This window comes from Pelophylax lessonae (genome assembly GCF_965119305.1).
Source record: "Pelophylax lessonae genome assembly, chromosome: 1".
In the NCBI taxonomy this organism is placed as follows: domain Eukaryota; kingdom Metazoa; phylum Chordata; class Amphibia; order Anura; family Ranidae; genus Pelophylax; species Pelophylax lessonae.
In genome coordinates, this window is record NC_138768.1 from 298,051,744 (window position 1) to 298,078,229 (window position 26,486).

The 26,486-nt window shown below is 40.8% G+C and overlaps 1 protein-coding gene across 1 annotated transcript in view; it reads left to right on the forward strand.

Annotated features, from left to right (window-relative positions):
* Nucleotides 1-26,486, forward strand: part of TRPV4 (transient receptor potential cation channel subfamily V member 4) — a 158,117-nt gene that overhangs the window by 121,563 nt on the left and 10,068 nt on the right. Inside the window, exons 12-15 of the mRNA XM_082274756.1 lie at nt 6,846-6,912; nt 7,680-7,990; nt 11,461-11,588; nt 20,181-20,302. Coding sequence (XP_082130882.1) covers nt 6,846-6,912; nt 7,680-7,990; nt 11,461-11,588; nt 20,181-20,302 — 628 coding nt within the window. The remainder of the gene's footprint in view (nt 1-6,845; nt 6,913-7,679; nt 7,991-11,460; nt 11,589-20,180; nt 20,303-26,486) is intronic.

Below are 26,486 nucleotides of genomic sequence, written 5' to 3' on the forward strand. Positions count from 1 at the left end.
ATTTGCCTAGGCCTGGAAACCAGAAAGGAACTAAAAATGTAAAAAAATGAAAGTAAGTAAATATAATACACTCTCCATTTACTAATGTTAGCAGCATAAGGATTAAAAATAGTCACTGCTGGCTGAGAGAGAGAGAAGTTCCTGTCCCAGTGGTACTGCACTTCCTCCAGAATTTAAAAAGGCCTCCCTTTCTGTCCTTCCTCCTGTTCTCAGGGATTCTCAGACCCCAGGGACATGAAACCTCTAGGGTGGTTGTGCCCTAAAGTTCAACGCATGTGGATCTGATTATAACTTATGCAAAGACCCCTGGGAAATACTCTTTCACAGACCTTTAGATAAAATTCTTCGCCGGGTGTGGGGATTAACCCCTTATCGCCGATGGAACGCAAATATGCAGCCTTGGCTTCAGGAGGTTGTACCGGGTTGATGCCTGCAGCTAGAGGCATCACCCTGGTACCATTGATTAGAGCAGACGGTCAGCTTTCTTGTAATGACAACTGATGCGGCTGAGCAGCCGCTCAGCTTTCATTGCAAGGAGCAGGAGGGGACATTCCCCCACCCCCTCCCGCCACTTTCTGCGGCTCACCTGGGTCTCCCGTCCCACCGGAAGACCCGAGCGACCAGCTGGCACATTCGCCGACTGGCCGAAGACCCGAACAAAGCTGAATTCGGCTCTTATCGAGTCTCTAATGTAAAAATCAGGAAGTGATGTCATGACATCACTTCTGGGTACTGGAGCCTTAAAGGCACCCGATTAAAAAAAAAAAAAATGACGGCATTCATAACAGCCAAACTTGGCATTTTTAATGCTTTTAAGTGCAAAGGAGGGTCTTTTAGGCCCCAGATCCCTCCATAAAGGGCAGCTATCACTGCCTATTACTGTCACAAGGGATGTTTACATTCCTTGTGACAGCAATAAAAGTGATCAGATTTTTTTTTTTTAAATGAATAGTGTAAAAATAAATAAAAAATAATAAAAAAATAAAGTGCCCCCCTCTCCCTGTGCTCGCGCGCAAAAGCGAACGCATTCGCGAGTTGCATCCACATATGTGAATGGCGTTCAAACCACACATTTGAGGTATGGCTACAATCATTCGAGCGAGAGCAATATTTCTAAGTATAAGACCTCCTCTGTAACTCTAAACAAGTAACCGTTAACATTTTTATAAGTGTCGCCTATGGAGATTTTTAAGTACCAAAGTTTATCGCCATTCCACGAGTGTGCGCAATTTTAAAGCATGACATGTTAGGTATCTATTGGTGTAACATCTTTCACTTTCTACAAAAAAAAAAAAAAAAAAAATATATATATATATATATATATATATATATATATATATATATATATATATATATATATATATATATATATATATAATAAAATTCCTGATTTTAACTTGTAAGTAACATATGTCAGAAAAAGGCTTATGCTCCAAGGGGTCACTCATATCTTTATGGTCACAAAACAGACAATTGCTCGGGTGTGGAAAACGCCAACACTCAATTTCAAAGAGGTATAGAGTTGTATGTAGGTTTTACCCATAAATGAAAAGCTAAAGGCTATCCTTGATGACATACCTGAACAATTCTTGAAAATCTGGCAGCCTTGGCTCGATCACAACTGACAGAACGCCTTATGGACTTGTAACTATAAACACAATGTAGGTTCATCCAGCATAGGTCGTCCACTGGGGGTACCCCTATTCTTCTCTTACTTTTCTTTCTCCTTCATTCATTCCTTCAGTGTTTCCCCAATCATCAGATATCCTCCTAGACTTCATTAGTCTCTTCCACTCCTCTCCCCAGCCCCCCCAACTGCACTTGCCCTCCTTCCACCCCATATAACCAATTAAATCCTGTTTATCACTTTTATCATTACTGCAAGCGGTTGTAAGTCTCTCTGACCTATGATTCTCAAAGAGTTGGCTTACACTGTAACTGACAGGTCTGTCATCATTTGAGACAGAGACTTTGTTACCCATGGCCCGCCGTATCTCGGAGAGAGCACATTTACAGTGCATTACGAAAGTATTCGGCCCCCTTGAACTTTTCGACCTTTTGCCACATTTCAGGCTTCAAACATAAAGATATAAAACTGTAATTTTTTGTGAAGAATCAACAAGTGGGACACAATCATGAAGTGGAACGAAATTTATTGGATATTTAAAACTTTAACAAATAAAAAACTGAAAAAATTGGGCGTGCAAAATTATTCAGCCCCTTTACTTTCAGTGCAGAAAACTCTCTCCAGAAGTTCAGTGAGGATCTCTGAATGATCTAATGTTGACCTAAATGACTAATGGTGATAAATAGAATCCACCTGTGTGTAATCAAGTCTACGTATAAATGCACCTGCACTGTGTCTCAGAGGTCCGTTTAAAGTGCAGAGAGCATCATGAAGAACAAGGAACACACCAGGCAGGTCCGAGATACTGTTAAGTTTAAAGCCGGATTTGGATACAAAAAGCTTTCCCAAGCTTTAATTATCCCAAGGAGGACTGTGCAAGCGATAATATTGAAATGGAAGGAGTATCAGACCACTGCAAATCTACGAAGACCTGGCCATCCCTTTAAACTTTCAGCTCATACAAGGAGAAGACTGATCAGAGATGCAGCCAAGAGGCCCATGGTCACTCTGGATGAACTGCAGAGATCTACAGCTGAGGTGGGAGACTCTGTCCATAGGACAACAATCAATCGTATACTGCACAAATCTGGTCTTTATGGAAGAGTGGCAAGAAGAAAGCCATTTCTTAAAGATATCCATAAAAAGTGTTGTTTCAGGTTTGCCACAAGCCACCTGGGAGACACACCAAACATGTGGAAGAGGGTGCTCTGGTCAGATGAAACCAAAATCAAACTTTTTGGCAACAATGCAAAACGTTATGTTTGGCGTAAAAGCAACACAGTTCATCACCCTGAACACACCATCCCCACTGTCAAACATGGTGGTGGCAGCATCATGGTTTGGGCCTGCTTTTCTTCAGCAGGGACAGGGAAGATGGTTAAAATTGATGGGAAGATGGATGGAGCCAAATACAAGACCATTCTGGAAGAAAACCTGATGGAGTCTGCAAAAGACCTGAGACTGGGATGGAGATTTGTCTTCCAACAAGACAATGATCCAAAACCTAAAGCAAAATCTACAATGGAATGGTTTACAAATAAACATATCCAGGTGTTAGAATGGCCAAGTCAAAGTCCAGACTTGAATCCAATCGAGAATCTGTGGAAAGAACTGAAAACTGCTGTTCATAAACGCTCTCCATCCAACCTCACTGAGCTCGACCTGTTTGGCAAGGAGGAATGGGCAGAAATTTCAGTCTCTCGATGTGCAAAACTGATAGAGACATACCCCAAGTGACTTACAGCTGTAATCGCAGCAAAAGGTGGCGCTACAAAGTATTAACTTAAGGGGGCTGAATAATTTTGCACGCCCAATTTTTCAGTTTATTTGTTAAAAAAGTTTGAAATATCCAATAAATTTCGTTCCACTTCATGATTGTGTCCCACTTGTTGATTCTTCACAAAAATTACAGTTTTATATCTTTGTTTGAAGCCTGAAATGTGGCAAAAGGTCGAAAAGTTCAAGGGGGCCGAATACTTTCGCAATGCACTGTACTTTACTTTTTTTGTTTGCTGTTTATCTTTCTCCTTTTTACCTTTAAATCATTGTACATATTCAGTCTGTCTGTTTAAACAAAATGTATCTGGTACCATCAATAAAATGACCGTGAAAGAAAACGCACAAATTCTTTAAAGCGGAACTTCAGTCACCTGAGGGAAAATTAAGTCCGCTACAAAAACTGCAGCTGCTGACTTTTAATAAACAGACTCACCTGTCCCAGGATCCAGTACTGTGCTTACCCGAACCGGTTTCTTCCCCGGTTCTTAGCGCCAGCATCTTAACTGTGGGCAGCCAGCTGTGACTGCTCGCGGCTCCACAGCTGGTTTCCCACTGCGCATGTGCGAGCTGCACTAAATGGTCCCACAATCTTCTGGGACCTGTGATGTGTTCCAGAAGGCTGCAGGCAGGGAGGGTGGAGAGAAGGTTCGGCCGATCTGAGCGGAAGTGGGAGATGGTACCCGGTCAGAACCAGGTACCCAATCCCCCCCCCCCCCAAAAAAAAAAAAAAAAATGTATGCTGTTTGGGTAAAGTTCCTCTTCAAGAAACATTCTTGGGGGGTGCCTTAAAGCTGTTACAGAGTTAGGGAACAGTACAATTTTCACAGACAGTCTCAAGAACAGTGTACACTGACAGCATACATTTGGCTGTTGAATTCATTTTTTTTTCTTTTACAAATAGCTGGCAGCAATACCCCAATCTGATCAATTTAAATTTGACAAAAGGGTTTTTTTCAGATAATTTTAGCAGCAACACATCAATCTCCTAGCTTGATAAAGGGCTAGATATGGTCCACAATGTGGTAATGTGTGTAATGGGCGCTTGACTGTTTTGTACCTGGCATGTTTTTACCATGAAGTGAAAGAGCTTTACTATGGACAAAGACCTGTGTGTGAATGAGGGACACCAATTAGCAAAAGTCTGTAGACCTAGGACACGTTTCATGCCACGCCCACTGCCACACCCCCTTAAAGGAGACCTATACGGGGGGGAAGGTTGGTTAACCTCAAAAGTGCTTTTTTTAACACTACTAATCCTTTATACTGGCTTTTGAAATTTACAAATGCAACCATTTAGAAGTTGGATGAAAGGATTAGCACTGGGAAACACTTTTTGAAAGATAAAAAGTGCATTTTACAAATATATAGATCAGAAAAAAATGAGGAGCAAAGTGGCTCTTTGTTCCAAATCAGGGACAGTCCCTCTAAATCGGGGACATTTTTTTAATGATCAAGGCTAGGATCAAATTTGTGGGACAAATAACAGTTATGTTGTTTACCTACAAAAATGAAGGTACTGCAGAGAACACTGCAATGGTAGGCCTAACCTTTTATATGCCTAGCATTTATTTTAATTACGTAAATAATGGGTGCAGTGAGTGTAAGTGATATAATTCAAGGTGGTTTTAGGTGCACACTGTTCTTGCATTTGTCTTTTTCTTTAAAAAAGATGACCAGACAAGTCAGTAGAAACTGAATGCTGCGGTTAGAGCACTCCAAATTTAAAACTCAGTGACTCCCCCCACAGGGCAGCTTGTCTCTCCAGTTTCCCCCTGTTCCCTAGTCCTGACATCTAATGCTTTCCAGCGCTGAGCTGCGGCATAAAGTGGTTGTTAAGTCACTTGTTTAAATCACTGGCATTTCCTCTGTTTTAGGCAGATAAAGTATGGTATGTAAATTTAAAAAAACAAGTTATAATCCTAAATACCTTCTTGCACCGCTCCACTGTGTGGTCATGTGATCCCCCTCCACTCTCCTTCCCTGTTCTAAGGAGAGCAGCATGTGGGGCTGAGATTTCCCTCTTGACGCCCGCCAGCAGAGGGAGACCACATGACCGCACAGCAGAGCTGTGCAAGAAGATATTTAGGATTATAATTTTTAAAAAATTGACACACTGTGCTTTATATCTGCCTAAAACAGAGGGAATTCCAGTGCTTTATATTACATTTGTTTTACAGAAATAGCAGCAGGAGGGGAGGGGCGGGGAGGAGATTGGCTCTAACACAGACTTCTTAGGGGACAGGCAGGGAGGGAGGGGGGAGAGCTGGGTGACTGAGACCACAGTATCCTGGATCAACAACCATGATAATCATGGTCAGCACACACAGCGGGACACAGGAACAGGCAAGATCAACCAGGTATTTTATATCATATAATGGGACAAATTACACTGCACAAGCATTGTGCTATAGATCATGTTTTAAAGGCTTTTTTTTTTTTTATAGTGTTACAACCACTTTAACAGGTCTGAGTTCAACCCCCCCCCCCCCCAGACTAGGGGCGACTCTCAAAGGCCTCTGACAGCTTAACACTCCATCTCCATCTTCCTCCCGAACTCTCACTGCCCCATCTGGGCTGAGTATTTGAGGGGGCCTGCCCCCTGCCAACCCATCTGTTGGGGATTGGTCAGGGCTTTCAGAACACTCCAGGCAGCGCCTCCTAGACTCCTCCCAACTGCTTATGGAATCTTCTCCAAGTTTCCAGCAAGCAGGGGGAATCACCAAACATGCTGCTGCTGAGTCTTACCAGCTCTCCCTGAGTCAGTCACCCAAACCATATTAACACACAGGCTGCCAGCCAAGCCTGACCATTTACCTACTCTACACAAAAATCTTAACGCTAGCACTCTAGCAATGCTAGGAGTTGCTACGATTTTTTTTTTTTTTTTTTTACAAAAAGCTGTTTTCTTTTCTGTTATCTGCTGATGAAAGCTTGTTCTTTTTTGGTTTATGTATATATTCATTTTTATTTTTGTATATGTTTTTAATAACAAGCTGTATGTTTGCATGATGTTTTTAATAAACAAATATTTACACAGTGTGTGGAGCCCACCCTGCTAGGCGGGCACAGACTTTGTGAACTGACAGCTTGATGATGTCGAGACTGTGACAGCTGTAGCGGGTAAGCCGTGGCTCAGCAGTGAAAAGCGATCCCCATTGGCTGTTTTACATTGTGAATGTGAACCAGTAGGAAGAAAGCTGCTGGCAGTTTAGAAACACTGTAGTAGAGAATGGTTAATGTCTTTTTGGAAAGCTTCTTTCTTTTTTATATTCTGCTTTGCCTAGAGAACCTTACAGTGCCAGATTTATTACTTTATAGACTGATTTGTTTCTCCTTATGATTTGAAAAGCAATACATCCCCTCACGTAATAAATGCAATTCTATATTTCTATCTGAATGTCTCCTAATATACCCAAGTTGGGCTCCTTCTGTTTTCCAGATCCTGTTTAAGGACTTGTTCAGGTTTCTTTTGGTGTACCTGCTCTTCATGATTGGATATGCTTCAGGTAACACAAAGAATATTTACTAGCATCATTTTTAGTATCTTTTTGCATACACACAAAAGCTCTTCCAGCACGGATGGCTAGAGGTGTTCATCCTATTTCCTCTTTTATATTTCAAATAAATGAGTTTGACAGTACAATCAAAATATAATGGCCTATATGTATTATGACAAAATGCTACAGAAGTGTTTGTTAGGAATTCACTTCCTTGGCTTTTACCACAATGTATTGCTGAAGTCTGAATGGTGTGGGTTACACTGTAGGTCTTTGTACAGGCCTGGATTGGGCCGCAAAGAGAAAGGCACTGTGTTGTTGGGTGTGGTAAATGTGTATGTAAGCTGTGGATACCAATTTCCAGATGTTTTTGACTGTGCAAGTAACTCTAGGCAAAGCTTTTCTTTAATTGCCTTTTTGTAACTTATTTTTATAATCTTACCATTGACATTCCATATTCCTTTGTGCCTTGCTTTAAAGAAAGCCACAGTATTTCTGGTTACATATAATCTAAACATAGGGGAATGTAGGTTTGTAAATTATGAGATGGTTGTATTTTTTAATGACACAGCAAGGGTATTTTCATTTTCATTTGTGGCATTTTTGATGTTTAAGATGAAAAAGTAATTGTGCTTTTGGCAGCGTAAATAGTAGGTTTGAAGTTGCAAATTAAAAAGTAGATGCATGTAACAGAACATTATATGGTACTGTGCTATGAGAACACAACATGCAATGCAGATATTTTTGGTAACCTTTTTCCTGACTTCTTTGCATAGCTCTGGTGTCCTTGCTGAATCCATGTCCTGGCCAGGAGACCTGCACTAATGGAAATTGTACAATACCTGGATATCCGTCATGCCGAGACAACAGCACCTTTAGCAAATTTCTTCTGGATCTCTTCAAACTAACCATAGGGATGGGGGATTTAGAAATGATTGAAAGTGCCAAGTACCCAGCGGTCTTCATTATCCTCCTAGTGACCTACATCATCCTCACTTTTGTCCTCCTCCTTAACATGTTAATCGCTTTAATGGGGGAAACTGTTGGCCAGGTGTCAAAAGAAAGCAAACAGATCTGGAAGTTACAGGTAACAATACTGGCACATACTCTAAAAATGTGCAATTTTACAGTGAAATTCCAGCTCATTCTTCTTGGTAACACTTTTTTTTTTTTTCGGTTTTGTTTCACAAACTTTATTTCCTGCAGTCCTCTGACTATCATGAGTGCTTTCTTCTTTTCAGCAACGGTGGGCAGTCCTTTTTTCCTGAACTGAGGGGCACTTGCATAATATGCTTAGTTCAGCAGTACTCTTCAGTCAAGGTTGTGAGATAAAACACCCCCAGAGGGTGTCTCTATGATAATCTAGGCCTACAGGAAGTGGGCTGGATAATGAAATTGACTGATTTTCATTTTACAACACTGATACTGTTTAGTCCATTTCCCTTGACTGCCTGTCTTGTAAACACAACAGGTGGTGAAATGAAAACTGTCCAAAGAGAGGAAAATATCCTTTTAGACAGTTGTCACGAGAACAAGTGTTTTTGTTGAAAAATGTTGGGTTTGCAGTCCTGGCGGCAGTGGCCTCTAGGGCAAATGGAGGTAATCACCCTAGCTGTGAAACCAATAGCAATAAAAAAATGACAGGGGTTCTAACACTGCCACTATATCCCTCCAAAATGGCTTTAGATAGATTTGCAGATCTGCAAAATATTTTTTTTTTTTTTTTTTTACAAATCTTTACAATGTACTGTATATGTAAAAATGTAATAAATACTAAAACTGGAAAATATTCAGTGTGAATTACACACAGCAGCGCTCAATATGTGTTACCATATTGTAAATCAGGAAGTCCTCATAAAAAAGGTAAAAACAATCAAAAGAGTCTTTGTTTAAAAACACGAATTTCCAATAAAATGTTGGTACTCCCAATGTTCAATGTTCTGATCCAATGTGCACCTTCACCACACCAAAAGTGTTCCCCTTAGGAATGGGCACTCACCAGAGTTAAAACGATCATACGCCTGTAAGCATAGGTTGCTTGCACCCTTGATCACCAAGGAGACAGCGTACCTGCGTCCTGATGCGTTTCCTCACATGGGACTTCTACGGAGGGCCTCCGTAGAAGTCCCATGTGAGGAAACGCATCAGAGCAGGCACGCTGTCTCCTTGGTGATCGTAGATGTCATGGCTGGAGTCCGGATCTCACCATCAGTTTAAGCTGGAAGAGAACCATTCAGCAGCGGTGAGCTGGCCATGACGACTTTATTATCACTTTAATGCTTGGAACTGTTTTATCTGATGTAAGCAGATTGGATTTGGGGGTTTGCTTCAGTGTGTTGTGTTTAAATAAATAATTGTAAGACAATATTACACGATTGTGCCTCCTATTCCAATTTCTTTTTGGTACGGTCTGATCCCTGGGGGATACTCAAGTACATTGGTCATCCGGTGGTAGCAGAGGTGGTCCTGAGTTTCAAGGGTGCAAGCAACCTATGCTTACAGGCTTATGATCGTTTTAACTCTAGTGAGTGCCCATTCCTAAGGGGAACACTTTTGGTGTGGTGAAGGTGCACATTGGATCAGAACATTGAACATTGGGAGTACCAACATTTTATTGGAAATTCGTGTTTTTAAACAAAGACTCTTTTGATTGTTTTTACCTTTTTTATGAGGACTTCATGATTTACAATATGGTAACACATATTGAGCGCTGCTGTGTGTAATTCATACTGAATATTTTCCAGTTTTAGTATTTATTACATTTTTACAGATTGTTTTATTTTTACAGTAGCTGCCATCAAGAAATTTTATGAGGTTTTATGTAGCATTTTAGTATTCAACTGAATAGTTTATCCCTCATAACACTAAGTGCTGGGCGAGTGTTTGGAAGCCTCCCTTTTTCAACCACTTTTATTCAATGTACTGTATATAGTTACCCTAGAAGCGAATGTGTTTTTTTTTCCTCAACAAACTGTGATAAACAAGAATCCTATATATACTAACTTTCATAATATTCACATGCATTCCATTAATCACAAATGTTTTTTTTTATACAAATGGTTTTCTAGGCCGGCATATTTCAATCTGTGCCGTAAAATGCCTTATCCATATCTTAACTACTGGTTGTATCTTTAAAATTCATTGTACACAAAAAAAGCCCCAAGCTGTAGATTTTTCTTGAGCTGAAATAATAGTTTATCAGCCATCCAACTCTTCATTACTGCAAGCGCACTCAAGTCTTTTTCACTTTTTTTAAAAAAATGGCAGCTCTCTAAAGCATGTATAATCTTTTAGAATTGGAATATATGACAACTGAACATAGATCGGCTTGTACTTACGAAGGTAGGATGCTCACAAAGTGTGTTGGTTGGTAGGTGGTGGCTTCACAGCACATTACTGCTCCAGTTTTAAATGTATAATTGATAAGCAGCTCATTCCCAGAGCATCAGTAACATACCGCATGCTTGCCAGCACTTTGTTGGGGCATTATTTTATCTGGAGTGGGATCCTTCATACTGTACATGAGAACTTGAGTTCTATTCAGTGATCAGATATGCCATACACACAGCATACAGCATTGGTTTCAGTCTGAGCTAACTGAAAAACATGCACTGATGCAGAGAAATATTTGCTGTGCAGCACTAATATGGAGAAAAAACAGCCTTCATTATTATTAATAAGCAAATATGCATACCCTTTATTCATATGATGATAAACCAATGCACAAAATAATGTTTTACATTTTACACATAGGAATAAGACTTCTAATCAAATGATTACATGTTTAACATCCCGTGGAAGAAAAGGTTGAGGTCTTGTCTATATTAAAGCTGGACAGATACAAAAGCTTTAATTTAAATTAATTCCTTACCATCCACAAAGGACATAAATCCACTTTGTGCACACCAAATGCATTTGCAAATTTAGAGAATACCTTGTAAAAGTAGTGGTGACATCATTACTGTGCATTAATTGGCCTCTGCAGAAAGCTTGTGAAATGGGCCCAGCAGGTCCTCCCACTACAAGCTGCCTGCAGAATACAAGAGAAGGGGGATGCAAGACCTAAAGGCTATGCTTCACACTGGATCACTGCATTGATCTGGAGGAAATGCACTAAGCACACAAAGATTCAAGTGAAAATACATATTCCTCCTAAGTTTTAGATAATATTTTCCTATCCCAGAGTTCAGTTTTAGCCAGTCAGATGTTCTTTTCTGCATAGATTTGTGTATAGCTTATACATGTGCATATTGAAGTAGAACAAAAGACAAAATAACCCCGGTCAGATTTTATTTTCGCCATCTGTGTCCCATTGAAGAGATTTCCATTCACTTCCTGTCCTATAGACAACCCAAAATTTTGTATTTTCTTTTCCTTTTACTTTCAATGATAATGGTAAACAGGACAAATAGAGGAGGTGAATCAAATGGGGGCACTCTATCCAAAACTAAAAAAAAAAGTTTCTGCCTTTTTAGTAGCCTTTTTTACTTTAATTGCTAAAATGTTGACTTTTTTTAAATGTGTGCTGCTTCTGCTAATGCATCTCTCTCTTATCAGTGGGCCACCACCATTCTGGATATAGAAAGGTCATTCCCTGTATTTATTCGTAAAGCATTCCGTTCAGGAGAGATGGTAACAGTTGGAAAAAATTCTGATGGCACCCCCGATCGGCGTTGGTGTTTTAGGTAACAAAATGTTTCTGGTGCAAAAGTACAAAACTATGTTTAATTATATTCACCTTGAAATGGCTTGGGAGGAGCAACATCCCATGAATAAAAAAATAAACAGTTGGCAGGAAGCTCAAAATTTTACAGTGAGCAAAAAATATATTATCTGCAGGACGGTTAAATGGCATGTGCCCTTCTACAACTGACATACCAATCATGAATTTACACAAAAAAATAAAAAAATAAAAAAACAACCTCACCTGAGCAATTTCAAGGGAAGATTTGGTGATCTGTTGATGCTTAGTGAGCAGGTCCCAATGAGTAATAACTTCTGTTTTAAAGGTCTATAAACATCCACTTGGCTACATGATTTAGAGCCAACCTTCAATCCACGAAGGAGTAAATCTTAAGGTTGTTTTCTTCTAATATTTCTGCAGAACCTTCACAATGGACATAACTTTGCCTCTGTTCAGTACCCTTATCAGGTACCTCAGTTTTCTAGACATTTCACATGAAACTGTTGATCAGTTTTCAAATGGTGTCAAAATTAACTTTATTTGGGAGCCTGTAATGCAGAGAACAAACTTCATAAAATACAGCCTGTCTTATTGGTGTGCAGATTTGTGAGTGGTTAACTAGATCCTTTTATAGGAGGGGAATCTTGTGTAACCGTGCTGGAGGATTGCTTAAGAAGTGGTACAAATAAAAAGGTCTGTGTGTAGGACGATAAGGTATCATAAATGAGAGCTAGTAACACCCATGAAGACAAAGCAAAATTAAATATATCTGTAATTTGTCTAGATCCGGGGTCCTCAATAGGCGGACTCCGGGCCTCCTCCGGACCCACACAGACTTCAATCTGGACCGCCGAAGCGGTCTCCTTCCTTCTGTTATCAGCGGGGGTCAGAATGGAGAGGATCGGAGTGGCTGTGTGTTACACTGGCAGCGCCGCATGATTACAAAAAACTGAGTTCTTCTGCTTACCTGGCGGAGAGGATGTCCTACAAAGTCCCGGCTCTTACCTATGATAGACAGAACACTGGGGACGTCTATCATAGGAGCCGGTGTCCAGGAGGCGGGACTTCGAATGACATCCTCTCCGCCGGTAAGCAGAAGAACTCGGCTTTTTGTAATCATGCGGCGCTGCCAGTGTAAGACACAGCCACTCCGATCCTCTCCATTCTGCCCTCCCCCCCCCCCCCCGCTGATGTCACTGGTCACTCTTCATTAATGGGGACACGCACATGGTCACTCTTCATTAATGGGGACACGCACAATTTTCACTCTTCATTAATGGGGACACGCACATGGTCGCTCTGCATTAATGGGGGCACGCACAATGGTCACTCTGCATTCATAGGGACACGCACAATGGTCACTCTTCATTAATAGGGACACGCACAATGGTCACACTTCATTAATGGGGACACGCACAATGATCACTCTTCATTCATGGGGACACGCACAATGGTCACTCTGCATTAATGGGGACACGCACATGGTCGCTCTGCATTAATGGGGACACGCACATGGTCGCTCTTCATTAATGGGGACACGCACATGGTCGCTCTGCATTAATGGGGACACGCACATGGTCGCTCTGCATTAATGGGGACACGCACAATGGTCGCTCTGCATTAATGGGGGCACGCACAATGGTCACTCTTCATTAATGGGGACACGCACATGGTCACTCTGCATTAATGGGGACACGCACATGGTCACTCTGCATTAATTGGGACACGCACATGGTCACTCTTCATTAATGGGGACACGCACATGGTCGCTCTTCATTAATGGGAACACGCACATGGTCGCTCTGCATTAATGGGGACACGCACATGGTCGCTCTGCATTAATGGGGACACGCACAATGGTCGCTCTGCATTAATGGGGGCACGCACAATGGTCGCTCTGCATTAATGGGGACACGCACAATGGTCGCTCTGCATTAATGGGGACACGCACAATGGTCGCTCTGCATTAATGGGGGCACGCACAATGGTCACTCTTCATTAATGGGGGCACGCACAATGGTCACTCTGCATTGGATGGGGGCAAGTTTTGGGGAATGCCTTTTTTTGTTGTTGGCGTTCTGTATTTGGAATTTGACGGTCACTTTTCCGGACCTCGGACTGAATGGAAAATTTGTAAGTGGATCTTTCAAGTTTACATTTGAGTACCCCTGGTCTAGATGTTATGGGAGATTTCAAAAAAGACCCTTTGTTTTGGCATTCCCTTAGCCATGATATTCTGATTCCTCTAGGGACAACAAAAAGCCACAAGCCAACAAAACATCTAAACAGAAGCTAAGATAGTTCTGTCCTCTGCTGTAAAGGATAGGAAGGTTTAGTTCTGCTTTAATATTGAAATTTGACTTCAAACTGCAATGCTGAAAATGTTTCCCCTTGTAATCTGAAGGATGTATTAAAAAACAAAACAAAAAAAAAAAAAACATTTACAAGCAAAATATTGCATGTTTTTTTTTTTTTTTTATACATCTAACTACACTAAACCGTTTTTTCGTAATTGCCTAATTTACTTGAGGGAATTATAAGAAACTCTGATTTGAGGACAGTTCATTTATAGAATAGTTTTTGTTGCTGGTAAATTATGCAGCCGTCATTCTACAAGCAAAACATTGTCTCTTTGATTATACAGCAATTCCCAAGCAATTTTAACAGAGCAGGCTCTACTGGTAAACAATTTGTTTCTCATTTGAGATGGCTTTGGCTGTGCGTGACTGAACCTGGTGTGGTGTGTGTAGAATGTATGGCCCTTAATTCTCCAGTTGTACAGAAGTACCGTAATGGATCGAGAACTGCAACTGGATTAGTTATAATGTAATTAAAATCTATCTCTAACTTGTAGAATTTTTAGTTGCTGAGAAATAATCGATCTTGCATGCAAATCTTTTGAGCGCTTTATTGTACTTAAAAAAAAAATAAAAGTCTTGTTGCTGTGCATCTTGCTAGCCTTTAGCAGGGCATGGCATTTTATTGCTCTGGAACTGGAAGGGTTACTATAGATAGGTTCTAGCAGACAACACACTAGTGTTGATCATTAAAGAGGGGTGCTGTGTTGGTTCCTGCTCTAAAACCACATTTTAATTTGCATATTAATGAAGTCTCCAGCTATACCACAAGGCACAGCATGAATTAACAGATGGTATTTAAATCTTCTAGTAAATATGAGAGACAGGCAGTGACTGGCAATTATGGCAGTATTTAATGGAATATCTGTTATTGATTCATAATTAGACCTCATTAGACCCTTGTCTATCTTTGTGTCATTCTCACTTGTGACGAAAAGGCTCTCTTGGGTTGGCAGATGGTTAAGCTCATTCACTCTGCTAATTGTGAGGCCTGAATAACCATTTGACCCCAGAATGGTCAACATTTAAATTAAGCAGCAAATAAAAGCACACATTACATTTACAGAAAATGTTTTGCAGCACAAATATAAAGAAAAGGAAAGCATATGAGTTTAGCATATAAATATGACCGTACAATTGAAGAAAGACTAAGCGATTTGATTAGGTCAGAAGCTTTCCCGGAAGAGAGTAAAGGATGCCAGTAGCAAACTGTTGAATTCTAATGTTCACATAAAAAGGGTTTAAAGAAACAGATGGATTTATGAAAATTTGAGAAAAGAAAGCCACAGAAGTTGCTCATAACAACTTGGCAGCTGCCATGTTTTATTTTCCCAGTGCGTTTTAGAGTTGAAGAATAAATTCACTTTTACAAAAATTAATAATTGCCCATTTTTTTTTTTTTTTTTTGCAGGTAAAAAAATATGCATTTATTGTTTTTTTTTTTTGTTCGGGACCTCTAAAACATTGCACCAATGATCAGCAAATTGTGGGTGTAATGCCGCGGTCCTGCAGACTGTGTAACTGTCTGCCTGTATCTCAGGATTTTCAGTGAACTACCAAGAGCAATCGGCAGTGCTCGGGTAGTTTATTTAGAACTACAAGTCGACAGCCGCAAAGGCTTATGTAGAATGTTACAAAAAGTGAACTTCTCCTTTTAACCTGGTTGGCAGTTACCTTTTTTCTTCCTCCACTTTTGTAAAATAGTTCTTAGTACTAAGCTTGGTGTCTTGGACTTGGGGTCCTCAATCTGCAAATGGATTTTGAAAGTTTTTATGTACAGGTACTCAACAGGGATATGTGCGAAGCCCAGTATTTACCTTGTTTTCCTATGCTTCTCATTATGAAGGAAATGCTGTCAATATTATTTACTGATCATACTACTATTGTAGGCAGGAAAATAATGATGAGGCTCTATATCGTGCAGAAGTAGATCATTTGTGGAGATGGCACAAGGATAATGATCTACAGTTAAATGTTAGTAAAACTGAGGAGATGATCATAGACTTTAGAAGGAAGAGAGTTGGGGGGGGGGGAAGAGAAATATCTCAGTGGGTGAAAATGGACAGAGGGTCAAGATTGTGAGCTGTTTTAAGTTTTTGGGAAAATAAATACTACTTGCTTGCTTTCTATAGGAATGCAATAGAGAATATTACGACATTTCATGTCACCCTGTGGCAGGGCATGTGCACGGTCTAAGATATTAGTGTAGTGCAGAGGGTAATAAAGACTGCGCAAATAACAAGGTATATATGATATGCCATCGTAGGGCACACAATATTTCAACTCTTTCACTGCCAGGTCCGTACAGCTTACGGACTTGCCTCCAATTGTACTGCTTCCGCTTTCCTGACCTGACATTCCTCTGCCTCTTATAAGCTCATGATCACTTCATAGCTTGTACCAAAACTGTTTAGCAGACTAAACAAACTGCTGATCAGCGTTATTCACCTAAAATGTGACCCACATAATCGTGTTTACTATGCTTCAGTTTGTCAATAAATAGAAGTCCCTATACAGACTCCTATTCATTCATGTACCGTGCAGCTGCAGAGAAGGGGACTGTCTTCAGCCCCTTTGTCTCTTTCAGAAAAGAGACATCAGGGGTCTATTTAACCTCTGATTTCTCATCAAAGCCCACCCCCCCCCCAAAAAAAAAACCCCCATAAAATTGCAAAATAAATAGTAAGGCCTTGTTCACATAGAGCATACGCCACTGCAAGACTGTGTTAACCCGTACAAGGATGCACAGGTGTTCTGTGCAAGCAGACCTATTGAGGTAGCACCTGCATGAAAACAGCCATTGCCCCCAATATGACATCCATGTGGGTCTGGGTGCATGTCCCTGAGCTCACACTGTCTGTCTGCGTTCAGGGTCATACACCCACACGGATGTCAGATTGGGAGCAGCGACTGTGCCCGGGCAGTCGTTGATCCCAATTGACCTGAATAGAACTGCCTGCTTTGCAATGCACAAAACACCTGTGCATCCCTGTGCAGGTAAACATGGCCCTTCGCAGGCGTACACTTTTGTATGCCCCATGTGAACGAGGCTTTAGTAGCAATTTAGGAGGAATCTTGTCATTTATGTTGTGTTTGTGTCCACTAAACACAACATAGCAACAAAATAGCCAGGTTTGTACAACTATTGCAGGGCCAAAAAAATCTGTAGTACTTCTTCTTTTTTTTCTACAGGTCAGGTGCTTTAAAAAACGTATGGTTTGGGGGGTCTTTTACAAACTTTGAAAGCTGTAAAATAAAAATGGTAACCTCCAGATTTTGAATACATTTTCTTACAGTTTTGCGCACCTCCAGTTTTCACCATTTCACAAAAAAGCGCTATTTAAAATTTACACATTTGTTAATAGCTCGATACAGTTCTAACTTCTATTTTTAGTAGTAATTTAGCAGGAGTTTTGTAAATTTTGTAAATATTGTTTTAATAAACATTTGTGCAAATATCACAGGGCCTAAAAAAATCAATAGCACCTTTCTTTTTTCTACTGGTCCTATGCTTTCAAAAAATGTATGATTAAAGCTGTAAGAGAAAAATAAATAAGCAATGGAAAAATTTCATATACTGGGCTATACAGTATCTCACAAAAGTGAGTACACCCCTTACATTTTGTAAATATTTTATTTTATCTTTTCATGTGACAACAGTGAAGAAATGACACTATGCTACAATGTAAAGTAGTGAGTGTACAGCTTGTATACCAGTGTAAATCTGCTGTCCCCCCAAAATAACTCAACACACAGCCATTAATGTCTAAACCGCCGGCACCAAAAGTGAGCACACACCAAAGTGAAAATGTCCAAATTGGACCCAAAGTGTCAATATTTTGTGTGGCCACCATTATTTTCCAGCACTGCCTTAACCCTCTTGGGCATGGAGTTCACTAGAGCTTCACAGGTTGCCACTGGAGTCCTCTTCCACTCCTCTGTGACAACATCACTGGGCTGGTGGATGTTAGAGACCTTGCGCTCCTCCACCTTTCATTTGAGGATGCCCCACAGATGCTCAATTGGCCAGTCCATCACCTTTACCGTCAGCTTCTTTAGCAAGGCAGTGGTCGTCTTGGAGGTGTGTTTGGGGTGGTTATCATGTTGGAATACTGCCCTGCGGCCCAATCTCCAAAGGGAGGGGGATCATGCTGTGCTTCAGTATGTCACAGTACATGTTGGCATTCATGGTTCCGTCAATGAACTGTAGCTCCCCAGTGTCAACAGCACTCATGCAGCCCCAGACCGTGTAACTCCCACCACCATGTACAAGAATAATTGGAAGATATCGGTTCCAAGGACAACCACATCCATGTTATTAATAGCTTTATAAAAATAAACGCGTAGGACATTACGGTACTGTAGAGGGTGTGTACGGTACTGTATCTACACTGAATGTATCTAGGCATGTGAGCCTGAAATATGGTTGTACAATTTTTTTATATATACTGCTTTTATCTTTTTTTGATGTTTGAATAAAGATGTTATTTTAAATATTGAGTGCTTTCGCAGTTTATGACCACCTCACAGCCTTTAAAGTCCCAAACTTAAGAAGAGAATGTGGGCTAACTCCCCTAGATGGGGTTGAGTTTCCCGCTACTCCAGAATATCTGGGTTCTTCTTTCTTTATTTTTATGACTCCCACCACCATGGAGTGTAGACAAGACACGCTTGTCTTTGTACTCTTCACCTGGTTGCCGCCACACATGCTTGACATCATCTGAACCAAATAAATTTATCTTGGTCTCATCAGACCACAGGACATGGTTCCAGTAATCCATGTCCTTAGTCTGCTTGTTTTCAGCAAACTGGGCTTTCTTGTGCATCATCTTTAGAAGAGGCTTCCTTCTGGGACAACAGCCATGCAGACCAATTTGATGCAGTGTGCAGCGTATGGTCTGAGCACTGACAGGCTGACCGTCCCACCCCTTCATCCCTCTGCAGCAATGCTTGCAGCACTTATACGTCTATTTCCCAAAGACAACCTCTAGATATGACGCTGAGCATGTGCACTCATCTTCTTTGGTCGACCATGGCGAGGCCTTTTCTGAGTGGAACCTGTTGTGTTAAACCACTGTATGGTCTTTGTCACCGTGCTCCACCTCAGTTTCAGGGTCTTGGCAATCTTTTTATAGCCTAGGCGAGCTTTATGTAGAGCAACAATTTTTTTTTTTTTCAGATCATCAGAGTTCTTTGCCATGACCAGTATGAGAGACATTTTCACTTAGGGGTATACTCACTTTTGTTGCCAGCAGTTTAGACCTTAATGGCTATATACACTGTTATACAAGCTGTACACTCACTACTTTACATTGTAGCAAAGTGTAATTTCTTCAGTGTTGTCACATGAAAAGATATAATAAAATATTTACAAAAATGTGAGAGGTGTACTCACTTTTGTGAGATAGTGTATATACTTATTAATAATTTGTTCTGCAATGCGGAGCATTAGGCTGCTAAAACCTGCTACCAGTTCCACACTTACTAGTATTGGCGGTTTCCAGTTGTAATAAGGGGGGCCGCCAGTCTGTCCAAACGGCAGGCCAGTCATCGGCCGCCGGCCAGTATTATCATACATGGCAGCAGTGTGGCTGCTTTATAGGGGCGCCAGACTGATTTTTTAGTTGTCCCCCTGCAAAGTGCTGCCCTAGGCCTGGGCCTTGTTGGCCTAGGCCAAGATACAGTGTTGGGTGTACTCACTTTGTTGCCAGCGGTTTAGACATTAATGGCTGTGTGTTATTTTGGGGGGGGACAGCGAATTTACACGGTTATACAAGCTGTACACTCACTACTTTACATTGTAGCAAAGTGTAATTTCTTCAGTGTTGTCACATAAAAAGATATAATTAAATATTTTTACATAAATGTGAGGGGTGTACTCACTTTTGTGAGATACTGTACATGCAGAAATGCACAGTGAACGCAGGTATTGTGGTGTAAATGAACCCTAAAAAGTGTTCTTAGAGGGGCAGAGACTGATGCCTGTGATCTATGTACTGTGCAAAATGTTGCAATGTTTGTCCTATTTAAATGTAAATTAGGCTAATACTAATAAGTGCATATACAAAGCTTAAAGTTTAAGACTTTTTCATTTGTGTGATTTTGACTTCATTCTGTTTGGGATTGGTGAAATATTGCTCAGAAACACCACTGTTTAACAGTAGCCTCTAATAGAACTGCTATGCAGTTGGGCTTTCCTTTTTTTTATTTTAATTTTAATTTTACTTTCATTACAGGGTGGATGAAGTGAATTGGTCCCACTGGAATCAGAATCTTGGCATTATTAATGAGGATCCTGGAAAGTATGATACATATCAATATTATGGCATTTCCCAAACAATGCGACATCTGCGAAGAGGTAGGCCTAAGATTAAAAAGAGACAAACTTTTACATATGCCTATCTGTATGGCTAATTTATCAAAAAGGTGCACAAAACCAGTATCTCTGTAGTGATCAATACAAAAAATTGTGTGTGAAAAAATATTTTCTATTGATCACTACAGAGATGTTGGTATTGCGCACCTTTAAGATTATTTTATTGTACAGAATATAGGTTGCTGCATTACCTCTTTTTGCACTAAACACAATTTTTTCTGTGTTTAGATCTGTATGTATGCATGTATGTATAATATACAGTATAATTAGAAAAAAATAAAATAGATTCTTTACTGTAGGACCAACGTTTTAATATGGCGAAGGATAATAATGCATTCAAAAGCTAACTTTATACATATACGATTAAATACCACCCCCTGATATATAAGCTAAATACATTCTGAACTGTGGTTGGAAGTAGGGGAAGGGGGTGAGGTTTCGGCATATATAGTGTCTTAAGTAATTATTGTACCCCTTCAAATTTTCCACATTTTGTCATGTTACAACCAAAAATGTACATGTATTTTATTGGGATTTTATGTGAAGTGGAAGAAAAATGATAAATGGTTTTCAAAATGTTTTACAAATTTCTGAAAAGAGTGGCTTCCATTTTTATTCAGCTCCCCTGGGTCAATACTTTGTAGAACCGCCTTTTGCTGAAATTACAGCTGCAAATCTTTTTGGGGATGTCTCTCCCAGCTTTGCACATCTAGAGAGTGACATTTTTGCCCATTTTTTGCAAAATAGCTCAAGATTGGATGGAGAGAGTCTGTGAACAGCAATTTTCAAATCTTGATCTAGATTCTCAATTGGATTTAGGTCTAGACTTTGACTGGGCCATTCTAACACATGAATATGCTTTGATCTAAACCATTCCATTGTAGCTCTGGCTGTATGTTTAGGGTCATTGTCCTGCTGGAAGGAGAACCTCCGCCCCAGTGTCAAGCCTTTTGTAGACTCTAACAAGTTTTCTTCTAAGATTGCACTGTATTTGGCTCCATCCATCTTCCTATCAACTCTGACAAACTTCCCTGTCCCTACTGAAGAAAAGCATCCCCACAACATGATGCTGCCACCACCACTGTTTCACAGTGGGGATGGAGTGTTCAGGGTGACATGCAGTGTTAGTTTTCGGCCTCACATAGCGTTTTGCTTTTAGGCCAAAAAGTTCAATTTTGGTCTCCTCTGACCAGAGCACCTTCTTCCACATGTTTGCTGTGTTCCCCACATGGCTTCCCGCAAACTGCAAATGGGACTTCTTAAGGCTTTCTTTCAACAATGGCTTTCTTTTGCAACTCTTCCATAAAGGCCAGGTTTGTGGAATTCACGACTAATAGTTGTCCTTTGGACAGATTCTCCCACCTGAGCTGTGTATCTCTGCAGCCCCTCCAGAGTTACCATGGGCCTCTTGGCTGCTTCTCTGATTAATGCTCTACTTGCCCGGCCTGTCAGTTTAGGTGGACGGCCATGTCTTGGTAGATTTGCAGTTGTGTCATACTCTTTCCATTTTCTGGAGATGGATTGAACAGTGCTCCGTGAGATGTTTAAAGCTTGGGTTTTTTTTTTTTTTTTTTATAACCTAACCCTGCTTTAAACTTCTCCACAACTTCATCCCTGACCTGTTTGGTGTGTTCCTTGGCCTTCATGATGCTGTTTGTTCATTAAGGTTCTCTAACAAACCTCTGAGGGCTTCACAGAACAGCTGTATTTATACTGAGATTAAATTGCACACAGGTGTACTCTATTTACTAATTAGGTGACTTCTGAAGGCAATTGGTTCTACTAGATTTTAGTTGGGGGTATCAGAGTAAAGGGGGCCGAATATGAATGCACGCCACACTTTTCACATATTTATTTGTAAACATTTTGAAAACCATTTATAATTTTCCTTCCACTTCACAATTATGTGCCACTTTGTGTTGGTTTATCACATAAAACCCCCAATAAAATAATTTACATTTTCGCTTGTAACATGACAAAATGTCGAAATTTCAAGGGGTATGAATACTTTTTTAAGGCTCTGTATGTAGGTAATCTTCCATAGGCATTGTTGCTGAAGAAGATGAGCTGCGTTACACAGAAACATATGTCAAGCAATAAAGAATTTGTACCTTAATAACATCCTCAAATTCTTAAGGTACAAAAAAAGGGGCAGTTCGTTGCCTTTGCTAAAGTCTAGTGTTTTTTTTTTTATACACCAAAATGACCATCAGAATTCCCTCTCAGCAAGGTCGTTGGTTTATAAGCTTATGCTAGCAGCATACTTGATGGATTAGTTCCATGGTTAATAACATGTTTTTATCACAGGACTAAATGATTCATCAAATATTTGACTGTTAGCAGTAAGTTTTGCTGAAAAAAAGGAACAGATTATTTATATCTGTAGCATGTTTAATAGATGATTCCTTCGAAGTCAAAACAGATTTCATAGCAGTAACCCGTTTTAAGACCATCTTGTAAATGCTGCTTTGCTTAAAAAGGAATATGCCATAGTATCTATGCATTTAACAAAAAAAAAAACAGAATTCCTTTTTCTTGAAAGCTTACATTTAACAGTTTAGCTAAGATTAATGGAAATATAAGCATAGAGGACAGATTCAGAAGATGTGTACTTTGATTTTTTTTTTTTTTTGTTACAGGATATATATATTTTTTTAAGTACTTATTAACCAGTGTTCTAGTGTGAAAGCAGGGGCATAATCATTAAATCAGTGGGCCCTTGTGCAAAATTAAAAGTGGGCCCTAAGCATCGATGAGCAAATAAATGCGGTGCGCAGTGTGTGCCGAGGTGAAAAGTGGGCATGGTTTAAGTTGCACTAAATATTGGGTATGGCTTAAAGGGGGTGTGGTTAAATAGTCTGCGATGACTTATTTCAAGATGTGGTAATGTTGAATAGGGACAGTGCGGAGTGTACAGCGGTGGGTGGTATGTGCAGGAGAGGAGTGTGGTGTGTATGGCGATGGGTAGTATGTGCAGGAGACAGCTGGATGGTGTCAGTGGTTTTTATTATTTTAGGTTATATTTTTTTTACAATTTTTTTTTTTCTTTTCTTTTTTTTTTTTTTATTCCCGAGTCCCTTTCTCTGCAGCCTTAGCTGCACTGCAGATGAATGAACAGGGACATTCTCCTGTTCATTCATAAACTAAAGCATCATAAACACAGGTTACAGCTTCAGTTATGAATGGACAGTCAGTGATCACTGACTCTGTTCATTCAGAAAAGTAGGGGCTGGTAAATGAGATTTATTGGCCCCCTTCATCCTGATAATGCCCCGCAGCAGCTGGCAGAGAAGAGGAAAGCTGGCAACACTGAAGGAGGGGGGGGACACAGGGGGACAGTTGAGGGTGATCAGTACGGCACTGGGGGCAGTTACAGGCATTGATCTCCCTGTATAGCTTTCAATGAAGTTCATCCCTATCCGCTTCCCCTCCTCTCCTTCCCATGGCTGTCAACTGCTTCATTGAAAGCTATACAGAGAGATCAGTGTCTATAACTGCCTCCACCACTGCACCAATCACCCCCCGACAGTCGACCGGCATGGATTATCCATGGGTGTAGTGTGGGTCAGAGCACAGTGGGCTGCAACCCCCCGGGGGCACCTATGGATGATAAACCCCTGTGTAAAGACCAATTCCTTTACCATTTATAGGTTAAAGCTCATCTATCTAAATAAGTTGTTTGTGTATTTTTGTGGACATTTATGCAAAAAAAAGATTCTGTAAATTCCAAGACTTGGTCTTTTAAACTATTTGCAGTTCCTCTATTGGCAGCCAAACAGAGCGGAAATGAAATGTATGTGTGCAACAGCTCCTGTGAGGTAGAACAATGACAGAAATACATCGGGAGTTGCCTGCAGTTTAAATGACCTTCAGGACACTATGTCCATTGCTTGCATCTGTAAATGCCACCTAGTTGGTCCTGTGAGGTAGAACAATGACAGAAATACATCGGGAGTTGCCTGCAGTTTAAATTACCTTCAGGACACTGTCCATTGCTTGCATCTGTAAATGCCACCTAGTTGGTCAAACTTAGAGAATGTGAAACGGTAACATGATACCGAAAAGCTCTCTCAGATCTTGTGGAGTTTGCCTTGCTTGTTTGCAATCTCCCCCCCCCCCACCCCCCACCACTGCCACATTTGGCACTTTTCGCGGGGGTTTTGACAGGTACCTGCTCTCACTTCTGGACAGATCACAGTGGCGATCTGCGCAGAAATCTCCCAATCTCCCCCCCCCCCCCCGCAGCCTTCTGGCACACATAACAGGTACCAGAAGACCATTTACAAAGCGCAATGTGGCTCATGCTTGCACAGAAGGAAACTGGCTTCGCTTACCTAACATGCTGGCAACTGCACCCAAAGCCAATTGAAGACATTCTGCTCGGGTGAGGACATTGCATGCTCCCTGGACAGGTATCCTTCTATTAAAAGTGAACAGCTACAGTATTTGTAGCTGCTTACTTTAAATTTTTTTGGGGGAGCCTGGAGCTTCTCTTTAAGCTGGTATGGCTGAAAAAAAACTTGTCTGAGCCACTGAGAAATGGTGCAACATGTAGCAGGCTGTCCTTTACAGGAACTTTCAGGAATAAGAAAAAGGGAATCTGTCTGAAGGAAGATGTAGCTGAGAGGTACACACATACAGCTCTAACCACAGTCAAGTAATAAAGGGATATCTCCTTAGGATGAATCAAAGCAGGACAGAGAAATGGAAGAACAATGTCCTGATTAGGGTGGGGAGCTCTTGTGAAGGATAAGAATATGTACTATGCATACAAAGCTGCCAACTCGGATACTTGCCTATCCGAAGTAAAGGTAATATGGAAAGCTACCTCATGTGTTAGAGTAGATAAAGGGATATCTGTGACTTGGTTCAAAAGGCTGAACCAGTGAACCAGTTTGATATCCCACAGAATCATTGGAAGGTGTACTGGTGGAACTATGTGAAAGAAACCTTGTACAGCAGCCTTTACTGGGAAATGAGAGGTAAGTGGGATTTGAAATAGGACTGAGAGAGCAGAAATTTCTCTTTTGTTCATTGATGGACACAGCACTCCATAAATCATAACTACTGGCTTATATTGCAGAACAAAAAACACCTGGCTACACCAATGGGTCATCATCAGCTGGTATAAACCCCCCCCCTCTCTGCTCTAGGTAATCCGTTTTAATCTGTCTAGTCAGGAGTAAGGACCTAAGCTACCTGCTAGGATCTCTTGGTCCTAGCATTTTTTTCTCCTCCTTTGCATCTTTTGTTTTTTCTTTTGGGAGATCTACAATCAACTGCTGGGCGACTGGCTGGATAATCCAGATCCAGTGGTCCCCCCAGCCCAGCCAGTGAGCACGTACAAACCGCAGCTACGCGCTAGGTCGGTCGCGCCAAAGCCTCGTGGACAGAGGCTGGCCCGCGATTTAAACGCCTCACAGGGTCACATATCACTGGGCGTGGGTCTGAGTCGCAGCGGTCCCTTGGACAACAGCTCCCCTACTTCGGGGTGGAGGAAGGGGAGGCTGGGACTTTAAATGAGGTGCGTGAGCACAACTGGCCCAGAGTGGAACATAACAAATTGTTGTCTAATTGAGACAGGCGGAGCATGGTACAGTACAAAAAATATTTGCAGTGTATCGAGAGCAGATTTTATTAAAAGTTGTGTAAACAAATAGGGAATACGTGATTGCGATGATGCATACAAGTGATGAAATGCGTTCGATGATACATACAGTTGGATCAAATCATATATTGTAGTAATGAACAATGAGCTGACTTGTTGTAAACTAGATAGAACATTACATTGTTTTTAAAACACCTAGCAAAGATTACATCATAAAAAAATGTTGAGAAGAGCATGCATCCTAAAAGCTCTACGCGTTTCGTGGAATATGTTCCACTGTAAATAAATATATAAACCACATTGGAGTCTAGTGATAAAACGAAATAATATAGGAATGTAGCACTGCCCCCTAGAGGATTGCTGAGAATTACATCTTCTGGATTCCCCTGGGTTACCCCTAGCAATGGACAGCAGATAACAGCATTAAAAGCTCTTGGCTCAGTCAATAATCAATCCAGGGGATGTTGTTTTTTTTGTGGCTTTATTGAGAACTTGGATAGGAGAAGGGATGAGTGGGATACTCCAACTATTAACTAGTCACAGTGTGAAGGAGAGCTA